Source organism: Muntiacus reevesi, chromosome 6, assembly GCF_963930625.1.
Source record: "Muntiacus reevesi chromosome 6, mMunRee1.1, whole genome shotgun sequence".
In the NCBI taxonomy this organism is placed as follows: domain Eukaryota; kingdom Metazoa; phylum Chordata; class Mammalia; order Artiodactyla; family Cervidae; genus Muntiacus; species Muntiacus reevesi.
Window position 1 is genome coordinate 42,096,305 of NC_089254.1, and position 13,313 is coordinate 42,109,617.

Consider the following 13,313-nt stretch of genomic DNA (forward strand, 5'->3'; position numbering starts at 1 on the left):
TTTGTTGGCAAAGTTATCTCTCTTCTTTTTTACACTAAGTTTGTTATAGCTATTCTTCCAAAGAGCAGGTGTCTTTTAATTTTGTGGCTGCAGTCACTGTTTGCATCGATTTTGAAGCCCAAGAAAATAAAGTCTGTCACGGTTTCCACATTTTCCTCATCTATTTGCCATGAAGTGATGAGATGAGATGATATGATCTTTGTTTTTTGAATGTTGAATTTTAAGCCAGCTTTTTTACTCTCCTCTTTCACCTTCATCATGAGGCTCTTTAGTTCCTTTTCACTTTCTGCCACTAAAATGGTATCATCTGCATATCTGAGGTTGTTGATATTTCTCCCTGCAATCTTGATTCTAGCTTGTGTTTTCGATGATTGTCTCAGGACATTCCTTGAGGGCAGGTGTCATTTACAGCCCTGTCAGATTTGTGACTGTTAAGAGCCCTTGAGTACCTGTTTATATTGATCTGAACCAGTTAATTACTGACTGACCCCCACACCTTTCCTTTTTGGTAACCCTAAGTCTCTTTTGTAAATCTGTGAGGCTGTTTCTTTTTTGTAAAGAAGTTTATTTGTATCCACTTTTAGATTCCACCAGAAGTGATAACCTATGATACTTGTCTTTCCCCGTCTCACTTACTTCACTTAGTATGATCATCTCTAGTTTCTTTCTTGTAACTGGAAATGGCGTTTTCATTCTTCTTCATGTCTGAGTAATACTGCCTTCTGTATATGTTCCCCGTCTTCTGTACCTATTCATTTGTTCTGCACGTAGGTTGCTTCCCTGTCTTGGCTGTTGTACCTAGTGCTGTCACATTATTTGGGGTGCAGGTGTCTTAAAATTTTTGATTTCTCTGGGTCTGCATGTGTGGCATTGCCGGGTCACTTGGCACTGCTTCTTTTATATTCTCTTAACTCATTGGGCTGTGCAGAGTCTCAGCTGTGGCACGTGGGAGCGTTAGTTGCAGCATGGGGGAAGAAGGCGCAGGGCCTTCTGCATTGGGAGCACAGTCTTACCCACTGGACCACCAGGGAGGTCCCACTTGGTACTTCTGTGTTTAGTCTTTTAAGAACCTCCGTACTGTTCTCTGTAGTGGCTGTACCAGTTTATACTCCCACCCACAGTGTAGAAGCATTCCCTTCTCCACACCCTCTGCAGAATTTATTGTTGCAGGTTTTTTGAGATGGCCATTCTGATTGATGTGAGGTGATAACTTCATTGTACATTTGATTTGCCTTTCTCTAAGAACTAGTGACCCACTCCAGTACTCTTGCCTGGAAAATCCCATGGATGGAGGAGTCTGGTAGGCTGCGGTCCATGGGGTCGCTAAGAGTTGGACACGACTGAGCAACTTCACTTTCACTTTTCACTTTCACGCATTGGAGAAGGAAATGGCAACCCACTCCAGTGTTCTTGCCTGGAGAATCCCAGGGACGAGGGAGCCTGGTGGGCTGCCGTCTGTGGGGTCGCACAGAGTCGGACATGACTGAAGTGACTTAGCAGCAGCAAGACCTAGTGATTCTGAGCATCTTTTCATGCGCTTTATGGAGCTGTCTCTGTAACTTTGGAGAAATGTGCATTTAGATCTTTGGCCAATTTTTTATTGGGTAGTTTGTTTTTTGATATTTTGGTGTGAGTGGCTAGTATGTGTTGGGAGATTAATTCCCTGTGGGTATCTCCATTTGCTTTTTTTTTTCTTTCCCCCATTCTGAGGGTTGTCTTATTCATTCACTGATGGTTTCCTTTGCTGTGCAAATGCTTTTAATGTTTATTAGGTTCCATTTGTTTATTTGTGTTTTATTTTTCATGATTCTAAAAGGTGGATCAAAAAAGAACTTGCTGCATTTTATGTCAAAGCATGTTCTGCTTTTTTCCTCAAAAGTTTCATAGTATCTCTCCTTCAGTCTATCTGGATTTTTTGTGTATAGGGTTAGGGAATATTCTAATTTCATTCTCATTTTCCTTGCTAAGGAACCTGTATACTGTCCTCCACAGTGGCTGTTCCCAATTTCCATTCCCAGTCAGTCTAGGAGGGTTCCCTTTTCTCTGCACCCTCTCCAGCATTTATTGTTTGTGGAGTTTCTGCTTATGACTGTTCTGTCCAGTGTGAGGTGAATACCTCAAACCTCGTTGACGTTTTGGTTTGCATTTCTCTCATATTTAGTGATGCTGACATCTTTTCATGTGATTTCTTTAAAAAGTGAGTTAAACTTGCTTATTCAAATTGGCTTTTTGAACATCTGCCGTGTTATGAATATTTTCCCGGTTACCTCCCTTCCAGCATTTCTTGAGGGAAGATTTTTTTACTTACAGCCCAGCAGGCATTGTGAATATTAAGTGCCCATCAACAGTGGTTTCAAAGTTGTTGTTATGGGAAATGGCCCCAAGGTAGCAGCATGTCTTCATGCCCAACCGTGGTTGGGGAAACTGGGGAAACCAGAGCCTTAGGGGAAGGTCCTGTTCCTGGATTGTAAGTTAAGAGTGGAATGTGCCGGAAGACACATTTAAGGCTTGTATCTCATACCTTCTTCCCTTCTTACTCCTTATTGTTAGTTTGCTTAGTCATGTCCAACTTTTTGCGACCCCATGGACTGTAGCCTGCCAGGCTCCTCTGTCCATAGAATTCTCCAGGCAAGAATACTGGAGTGGGTAGCCATTCCCTTTTGAAAGGGATCTTCCTGACTCAGGCATTGAACTTGAGTCTCCAGCATTGCAGGCAGATTCTCTACCATCTTGAGCCACCAGGGAAGCCCTCCTTACCCCTTGCCCCCTGGACAAATCCCAATTCCGGCAACACCACTCTGCAGAGGGTGCTTTCACCCATAGGTGGGGCAACCCTAAGGAAGGAGGCTGGAGGTGGGAGCCCCACCACCAGGAGACATGGAGCCCAGGGGACTTTTCAGAGCTCTTCCAGCCCAGAGGCTCCACCATGCTTTGGGTACAGCAGCCATAGTTTTACTGCCGGAGGACCCACCTGGATGTGGAGGTTGTGGAGGTTGTGGAGGTTGTAGGCCCATGCAGAGAGACACACGCACACCAGGTCCATGGGCAGGGCTCATTGGCTGGCACATCCTCCCCAGACCCATCAGCCCCACGTCAGTCCATTCTTGGGAGCCAAGCCTGCCCAGGCTTCAGGGATGTGACAGCAGCCCCAGTCACCGAGGCCTAAGGGGCATGCCTAGAGTCGGCATTTTCTTTTTGTAATTTGTACCTTGTATTGGTCTATGGATGACTTACAGTGTTGTGAGGTCTGTTTGTTTTTTTTAGGTGTACAGCACCATAATTCACACATGCATAGACATGTACATATCCTTTTTCAGGTTTTCTTCCCATATAGTTTATTATATAGTGTTGACCAGTAGGAGTCCTCGCCCTACAGTGGGTGCTTTCTGATTATAAAGAGTGTGTTCATCTCCACCTGCTCATTTCTTACTGCCCACCGCCTTTGCCTTTTGGTAACCATAAGGTGCTTTGCTATGTCTGTGAGGCCTTTTCTGTTTGGTAAAGGAGTTCCTTGGTATCCATTTTTAGAATCAGTCTCTAAGTGGTATCATATGATACTTGTCTCTCCTCGACTCACTTATTTCACTTAGTGTTAAATGTAATTGTCCTTCCTTCCTTCTTGCTGGTGTGTGTATGTACCCCATCTTATACACCCGTTCATCTGTCCTCATCCACTTAGGCTGCTTCCACATCTTGACTGTTGTACATAGTGCTGCCATGAACGTTGGGGTGCATCTGTCTTTTTTCTTTTTAAATTTATTTATTTTAATTGGAGGCTAATTACTTTACAGTATTGTAGTGGGTTTTGCTATACACTGACACGAAACAGCCATGGGTGTACATGTGTTCCCCATCCTGAACCCCCCGCCCATCTCCCTCCCCATCCCACCCCTCAGGCTTGTCCCAGTGCACCAGCTTTGAGTTCCCTGTTTCATGCACCAAACTTGGATCTGTTTCACATATGGTAATATGTATGTTTCAATGCTATTCTCAAATCACCCGACTCTCGCCTTCTCCCACAGAGTTCAAAAGTCTGTTCTTTACATCTGGGTCTCTTTTGCTGTCTCGCATATAGGGTCATCATTACCATCTTTCTAAATTCCATATATATGCATTAATATATTGTATTGGTGTTTTTCTTTCTGATTTACTTCACTCTGTATAATGGGCTCCAGTTTCATCCACCTCATTAGAACTGATTCAAATGCATTCTTTTTAATAGCTGAGTAATATTCCATTGTGTATATGTACCACAGCTTTCTTATCCATTCGTCTGCCGATATCTAGGTTGTTTCCATGTCCTGGCTATTGTAAACAGTGCTGCGATGAACATTGGGGTACACGTCTTTCAGTTCTGGTTTCCTTGGTGTGTATGCCCAGCAGTGAAATTGCTGGGTCGTAAGGCAATTCTGTTTCCATTTTTTTAAAGAAATCTCCACACTGTTCTCCATAGCGGCTGTACTAGTTTGCATTCCCACCAACAGTGTAAAAGGGTTCTTTTTTCTCCTCACCCTCTCCAGCATTTATTGTTTGTAGACTTTTTGATAGCAGCCATTCTGACTGGCATGAGATGGTACTTCATTGTGGTTTTGATTAGCATTTCTCTGATAATGAGTGATGTTGAGCATCTTTTCATGTGTCTGTTAGCCATCTGTATGTCTTTTCTGGAGAAATGTCTGTTTAGTTCTTTGGCCCATTTTTGATTGGGTCGTTTATTCTGGAATTGAGCTGCAGGAGCTGCTTGTATATTTTTGAGATTAACTCTTTGTCAGTTGCTTTGTTTGCTATTATTTTCTCCCATTCTGAAGGCTGTCTTTTCACCTTGCTTATAATTTCCTTCATTGTTCAAAAGCTTTTAAGTTTAATTAGGTCCCATTTATTTTTGCTTTATCTCCATTACTCTGGGAGGTGGGTCATAGAAGATCCCGCTGTGATTTATGTCAGAGAGTGTTTTGCCTATGTTTTCCTCTAGGATTTTTATACTTTCTGATCTTACATTTAGATCTTTAATCCATTTTGAGTTTATTTTTGTGCCTGGTGTTAGAAAGTGTTCTAGTTGTGCTGTTTTACAAGTGGTTAACCAGTTTTCCCAGCACCACTTGTTATAGAGATTGTCTTTTCTCCATTGTATATTCTTGCCCTCTTTGTCAAAGATAAGGTGTCCATAATGCGTGGATTTATCTCTGGGTTTTCTATTTTGTTCCATTGATCTAGATTTCTGTCTTTGTGCCAGTACCATATTGTGTTGATGTCTGTGGCTTTGTAGTATAGTCTGAAGTCAGGCAGGTTGATTCCTCCAGTTCCATTCTTCTTTCTCAAGATTGCTTTGGCTATTTGAGGTTTTTTGTATTTCCATACAAATTGTGAACTTATTTGTTCTAGTTCTGTGAAAACTACCATTGATAGCTTGATAGGGATTGCACCAAATCTATAGATTGCTTTGGGTAGTATACTCACTTTCACTATATTGATTCTTCTGATCCATGAACACAGAATATTTCTCCATCTATTTGTGTCCTCTTTGATTTCTTTCATCAGTGTTTATAGTTTTCTATATATAGATCTTTTGTTTCTTTAGGTAGATACTCCTAAGTATTTTATTCTTTTTGTTGCCATGGTGAATGCTGTTGTTTCCTTAATTTCTCTTTCTGTTTTCTCATTGTTAGTGTATAGGAATGCAAGGGATCTCTGTGTGTTAATTTTATATCCTGCCACTTTACTATATTCATTGATTTCTAATAATTTTCTGGTGGTGTCTTTAGGGTTTTCTATATAGAGGATCATGTCATCTGCAAACAGTGAGAGTTTTACTTCTTCTTTTCCAATCTGGATTCCTTTTATTTTTCTTCTCTGATTGCTGTGGCTGAAACTTCCAAAACTATGTTAAATAATAGTAGTGAGAGTGGGCACCCTTGTCTTATGCCTGATTTTAGGGGAAATGCTTTCAATTTTTCACCATTGAGGATGTTTGCTGTGGGTTTATCATATATGGCTTTTATTATGTTGAGGTATGTTCCTTCTATGCCTGCTTTCTGGAGGGTTTTTATCATAAATGGATGTTGAATTTTGTCAAAGACTTTCTCTGCATCTATTGAGATAATCATATGGTTTTTAATCTTTCAATTTGTTAATGTGGTGTATCACATTGATTGATTTGTGAATAGTGAAGAATCCTTGCACCCCTGGGATAAAGCCCACTTGGTCATGATGTATGATGCATCTGTGTTAAAATTATAGTTTTTCTGGAGAAGGAAATGGGAACCCACTCCAGTATTCTTGCCTGGAGAATCCCATGGATGGAGGAGCCCAGTGGGCTACAGTCCATGGGGTCACAGAGTCAGATAGGACTGAGCTACTTCACTTTCACTTTCACCCCTCAGCTGAGACGACTTTCAGCTATTGTGTTTGCTATTGATTGTTTTCTTGAGTTCTCAAAGACCTGTGACCATATTTTTTTTTTAAGTTACCTGTTTTCTAATTGCATCACTTTACACACTGTTGTCTAATAATATGTGGTATTTAGAACGCCTTCTAATTATTTTAAGCAACCATTGCCTGTATTTTCTTAGCACCTCCTTGGTTTTCTTACGTGAACTCATCTGACAGGGAAATGCAGCTTTTTTGTTTTCCCTCTCTGCATACTGGACCGTCTGAGTCAGTGTTCTAACTAATCCCTGATGGTCTCTGAGCTACTGTTCTACCAGACTCAGTAGTTACGTGCTTCAGGAATTTTTCGGTAGAATTGGTCCTATTAGGAGACTCTTGGTGTCACTGTTGTTATCTTAAAAGCTGGTCCCTTCCCTGAGGCTCTTAATTTTTTGAAAGCTTGATGCTATTTCAGCTGGAAAAAATTGGCAAGGCTATTTTAAAAATTGAGGGAAGCCATTTAAGAAATTGAAAAGTTGTGAAGTAATTAGCCTCCAACTAATAAAAAAAAAAAAAAAAAAGACAACACCAAAAAAAAAAAAAAAGAAATTGAAAAGTAATCACAAACAACATAGGGTAGTTGTGACTTTCAGTTCTGTATCAGTTGAATTTTTGTGCTCTTTTCCCTGTGTACATGGTGGTTCTATTTTTCTCTAATAAAACTTTTTATTTAAAAATAAAATAAAATTATAGTTTTCTCTGGATCTATGTCCAGGAATGGGATTGCTGGGTCCTATGATAGTTCTCCGTTTAGTTTTTAATGAACCTTTGTCCTGTTCTCCATGGATTTACTGACTTTCAGTCACACCGACAGTGTAGTGGGGTTCCCTTTTCCCCACACCCTCTCCGGCATTTATTGTAGGTTTTTTTGATGATGACCATTCTGAACTGCGTGATATCACATTGTACTTTTGATTTGCAGTTCTGTAATAACTTAGAAATGCTGAGCGTCTTTTCACGTGCTTAATGGCCATCTCTGTGTCTTTGGGAAAATGTTCATCTAAATCTTGTGCCCCCATTTGATTGGGTTGTTTCTCTGATACTTAGATGCATAAGCTGTTTTGGAGATAAATTCCTCATGGGTGTCTTTGTTTGCAAATATTAGTTACATTCTAAGGGTTGTCTTTTTGCTGTATTTATGGTTTCCTCTGCTGTGCCAATGCTTTCAAGTGGAATTAGGTCCCATTAGTTTATTTTTATTTTTCATGATTCTAAGAGGTGGATCAAAAAAGAACTTTCTGAAATTTATATCAGAGCATGTTCTGCCTGTGTTTTCCTCAGGAGCTCTATAGCATTCATCCTTTTGTTGAGGTCTTTAGTATGTTTGGAGTTTATTTTCCTGTATGTTAGTGAGTATTCTAATTTCATCCCCCTTTTCATTTATTAAACAACCTGCACACTGTTTTCCATCATGGCTGTTACTAATTTACCTTCTCACCACGGGTGCAGGGAGGTTTCTATTTTTCCACACCATTTCCAGCATTTTCTTTTGAACAATGACCATTGTGAATGGTGTGAGGAAATCTCTCTTTGTAGTTTTGACTTGCATTTCTCTAATACTTAACAATATTGACATCTTTTCTTTTTATAAACAAGGTGAGTGAAACAACTCTTGAAATTGGGTTCTTGAGCATCTGCCCTGTTTGAAACCTTTTCTCATGTCACACCCCAGGATACACCTTGAGGCCAGGTGTTTTTCTTGACTGCCCCTTGTGAATATTGATTACCCATCAGCACAGGTTTTTACAATTTCCCTTAGGGGAAAGAGCCACAGGGTGATAGCATTTCTTCATGGCACCTTTTCCCCCCATTTAATTTTTCTTCTTCATTGGTGCAGAGTTGATTTTCAGTGTTGTCTTTGTTATAGGTGTACAGGACCTTGATTCAGTTGTACATAGACCTGAATCTTCTTTTTCGGGTTTCTCCCATAGATTATTAGTGTTCAGTACTGTTCACTGTGCTATTCAGTAGCTCCTTTTTATCTGGTCAACATACATCAGTGTGTATATGTTAATGAGTGATGTTCTGTATCTCTCGATGTGCTTATATTTTATGAAGTATAAATAAAATTTACCTCTTGAAAGTGGCTTCTTTAAAGTCTGCCCTGTTTTCAATTCTCTATTGTTGATTTACCCCAGGGCATTTCTTGAGAATAGGTATAGTTTAGAGCCCTGCAGGCCTTGTGCAGATTAAATACCACTCAATTCTGTTGTTAATATTGTTGATCTAAACGGCGGCCACAAAATGGCAGGCTCTCCTCAGCCCTACTGTGGTTCTTTAAAGCAACCTGAGCCTCACTGAAAGTCCTGATTCAGTGTTGAATTTTAAAGTGAAAAGTAGGACAACATAGACTGAAAGCTTGTCTCCATCCTTGTTATTTTTAATTAAATTCACTTTTATTTCTTACTGTACGAACACTGATATACAAAATGTATTTTCAGTTTTGCATATATACATATTGATTCACAATCAAATTTTTTTCATATAGCTTATTACAAAGTGTTGAACTCCTTTCCTAGGTCTTTGTTGATTATCTATTTCATATAGAGTGATTATATCTGTTATATCTAAACTGTATAATTTATCCCTCACCCCTTCTCATTTAGTGTTTTTTAACTCACGTCTGTTTATACTTTCTCAAGTAATCTATGTGTATTTTTAGACTCCACTTTTAAGTGGTATTTGATATTTGTACTTTTCTGATTCTTACTTTCTTCACTTCTTTAATTACCCCCTAGTTTTACCTGTGTTCCTGAAAATCACAATAATTCATTCTTTTTCTTGGCTGCATCACATTGTATTGTGTCACTTCCTTATCCATTCCCCTCTTGATAAACATTTTGTTTGCTTCCATTTGTTGGATGTGAAAAATTCTTGTCCAGTGCATACTTGGCTGCATGAGACTTTTCAAAATCTGGTTTTCTCCTCAAATACACTTTGGGGTGGTTCTGCATGAATTTTGTCTCAATAGTTTCTTCCAGACATATATCCAGGAGTGGGATTCCAGATCAGATGTAGCTCTACTTAATTTGTTAAGAAACCTCCATAGTGTCCTCCCTAGTGGCCATCACTAGGTTACTGTCTAAGCAACAGGCTAGGAGGGTTCCTTTTCACCCCGCCCTCCCTGGCGGTTGTTGTTTTTGATGATGGCTCTGACTGGTGCAAGGTGATCCTTCGTTGTAGTGACAATTTGCATTTCTCTACTGAGTGATGGTGAGTATCCTCTTATGTGTTTCATTTCTTAAAAGAATGCTGTGAGTAAAACTTAACTCCTGAAGTGGCTTGAAATTTGAGCCTATTTGGAATTTGCTTTTGATTGCTTGCCACAGCACATTTCTCAGGGCAGGTTTCACTAATAGCTCTGCGGGCCTTGCAATCATCCAGTTCCCCTCAGCCCTGGTTTTTCCAGTTGTAGTTATGGGAAGTGTCCACACGGTGGCAGCAAATCCTCTTTTCCCAGCAAAGGGTCCATAGGGCAAGGAGATTAGGGAAGTTCTGATCCTTAAAAAAACTAGGGATGCGTATGTACACCTATGACTGATTCATGATGTTCGACAGAAAACATTAAAATTCTGAAAAGCAATTATCCTAAAATTTAAAAAAAGAAAACTAGGAATAAAACCATATAATCCAATAATCCCACTATTGAGCATATACCCTGTGGAAACCATAACTGAAATGCAGCATTATTTACAATAGCTTCACCATGGAAGCAACCTAGATGTCCATCAACAGATGGATAAAGCAGCTGTGGTACATATGTACAATGGAATGTTAGCCATAAACAAACACATTTGAGTCCATTCTAATGAGGTGGGTGAACCTACAGCCTATTATACAGAGTGAAGGAAGTCAGAAAGAGAAAAGTATCATATATTAACACATGCATATGGAATCTAGAAAGATGGTACTGATGAACCTATGTGCAGGGGAGCAATGAAGATGCAGAAATAGAGAACAGACATGTGGACACTGTGGAAATGAGAGTGGGATGAAGAGAGAGTAGCATTGAAACATATACATTATCATATATAAACTAGATAGCCAGTGGGAACTGGCTGTCTGATGCAGAGAGCTCAAACCCAGTGCTCTGTGACAAGCTAGAGGGGGTGGGGTGGGGTGGGGTGGGAGGTTCAAGACGGAGAAGCCATGTGTATACCTACGGCTGATTCATGTTGATGTATGGCAGAAACCAATACTGTAAAGCAGTTATCCTCCAATTAAAAATGAAATGCCAAAAAAAGAATGCAAGTAGTTTAGCTAGTCCAGTGTAAGTTGTTAACATGTTTTTGCTGATTATATCACTGTCTGTTTAAAAGACTGTAAAATTTTTCACATAACAGTATGCACCAGGAATCACAGAAAGCTAATAAAAAGCACCTTATTGGAAGTCTTCATAACCAGACTTTCCCTACATTTTCATACTTTTAAGTAGAGATAAACTGAAGTTTGAGAGATGGTTTTTTTGTTCCAAAGATCACATTTTACATAACAGTAATCATAATAAAGATTATTTATATAACATGTTAAAGTTACCCTGTGTTAAGTATTTGTGTGGGCCAGTGATCGGAAGTGAAGACATTCACTGTTTTCTCCCTATCAGTATAATTGAAAAACTAAGCTTTTTAAGTAAAATGAATGGAGAAGACTTCGTGGAATGGAGAGAATTTGCATCAGACCTTGAAGAACAGGCAGGACTTTAAAATATGGACATGGTTGGGAGACAGCACGTCAAGTAGAGAAAATCCATGCTTTAGTTGTCTGAAATAATCTGATATTTTCCTTGTTTCAGGTTCAAGTTTTGAAACTTCTTTTGAATTTGTCTGAAAATCCAGCCATGACAGATCGACTTCTTGATGCCCAAGTAAGTACCTGCATATTTGTGCTGTTTATACAAATATATCAGTTTGGACAGACAGATCCAGAAGGAAAGGATTTATCCCAAACTATTAACAGGAATTCTCCCTGAGGAGCAATATTAGAGGCGGTTTTTCCTTCTGTTTTGGTTCCCTTTGCCTATATGAATCACCTCAACTTTCTGCAAAGACCATATTTTACTTCTGAAAACTGTTCTGGAAAGGTCTCCCTAGTAGTAGTAGATGGTAACTTTTGTGTCTGTTCATTTGGGGCACTTATCACACCTTTTACACTTGACCTGTTAATGCCCAGTGTAGCTCAGTATCCAGGGACACTAGTATCCACGGAGGCCCCACCACGCGCCTGACGCCCGGTTGAGCGCTAGGATACACCAGTGAGTGCAGCATGATGTGCTGCTTGCTGCTTACAGTCTAGGTAGAGGAGACAGAAAATGTAAGAAACGAGCAAGATAATTAAAAGCTGTGGTGGTTTGAAGGAAGCATAGTTTGTACTATGATAGAATATCCTATAGAAAAAGGACCCTATTTTATTATTCATCTGCTCAGCCCTTATACCTGGCATCTTGAATTAATGAGTTTCCATGATGACTATATATGATGGATCTTAAAGAGGAAAAATGACTACATTCTAGGATTCCAAGAAAACAGTATTTTTAAGCTAAGACACAAAGCCTCGTGGGAGGGGGGTTCAGGATGGGGAACACATGTAAATCCATGGCTGATTCATGTCAATGTATGGCAAAAACCACTACAATATTGTAATTAGCCTCCAACTAATAAAAATAATTGGGAAAAAAATAAAAAATTAAAAACAAAACAAAACCTCCAGTTTCCTTTGGTATATGATACAGGGGTGCTTAAGATTTTACACATTTATGTTCTGCTGTCTCAGGAATAGTTTTCCATAACAGGATTTTTAAAATGTGTTCAGTACATGTGAAAAGACCCATGGAAAATGTTTTTGTATATTTTTAATTCTCATTTTTTTCTATTTCAGGTGGACTCATCATTCCTTTCACTTCTTGATGGCCATGTACCAAAGGAGATTCTTCTTCGAGTTCTCACACTGCTTCAGAATATAACAAACTGCCTCAACGAAGAGCGCAGTTTAGCTACGCAGCCAACTTTCCCTGCAGGTTCACTGTTTTCCCTGTTGTATGGAAAAGAATGTGCCCAGAAAATGAAAGCTTTAGTTCATCACCATGATGCAGACGTGAAGGAGAAGGTAACAATGATACCAAAATTCTAATTGGTTGGTCATATTTTTCCAGAGAGTAATGCGGTCCAGACGTAATACACAGAAATTTCTCATTTTTCACCTTCCTCACAAAGAGATTCTTTCAACTGCTGAATTTAAACAGTAAATATCATGTACTATAAATACATTTTCATCTTCAACACAGCTACAACTTGCCATGGTCTTCTGGTTTGCTTTGGACCATTTTACTGATACCAAATGAATATAAGAGCTTGTTCTGAAACTGTTTTTATTTTGCTTTTTGGTAAGCTACTTCAGCTATTCCCTCTACACGGAGCGACAGTGACGTTTTGTATGTAAGCTACCCTTCCCTTGTCGAAAGAGATTGCAGTTACTCCACCGGGACAGCAACAGTTTCCTAACTGCCCTAGGAAGGACCTTGTGCTTCTAGTAGTGATGAGATCCTGTACTCCCAAGGCGACCTGCCACTCAGGTCTGTTCTAATCATTAGAATCTATTTTTAGTCTATGAAAACTTTTAACTGTTAGGAAAAATGTTTCCTAATACCCACTCCTCTTTACTGTGTATAACATACTGGTATCAATCAAAATCCATCCAAAGGCAGTTGGTTAAATCAGTTATCTAGTCTTTAAAGAGACAGTCTCAGTGTGCTGATACGTAAGGACATCCATGAAATATAGTTGTTTTTCAAAATACATGTTGTAGAAAAATAGCTATAATGTGACTCCATTTGTGGTTTTTTTAAATCTAAAAACATATGCTTATATATGGATATGCTTCTGTCATTTATA

At 39.4% G+C, this 13,313-nt stretch overlaps 1 protein-coding gene across 1 annotated transcript in view; it reads left to right on the forward strand.

The window, feature by feature from the left end:
- The window catches only part of ARMC10 (armadillo repeat containing 10), a 67,979-nt gene extending 54,745 nt beyond the window's left edge, over positions 1–13,234 (forward strand). The window contains exons 5-6 of the mRNA XM_065939977.1: positions 11,219–11,290; positions 12,301–13,234. Coding sequence (XP_065796049.1) covers positions 11,219–11,290; positions 12,301–12,552 — 324 coding nt within the window. The 3' untranslated portion in view covers positions 12,553–13,234. The remainder of the gene's footprint in view (positions 1–11,218; positions 11,291–12,300) is intronic.
- Positions 13,235–13,313: the final 79 nt, after the last annotated feature.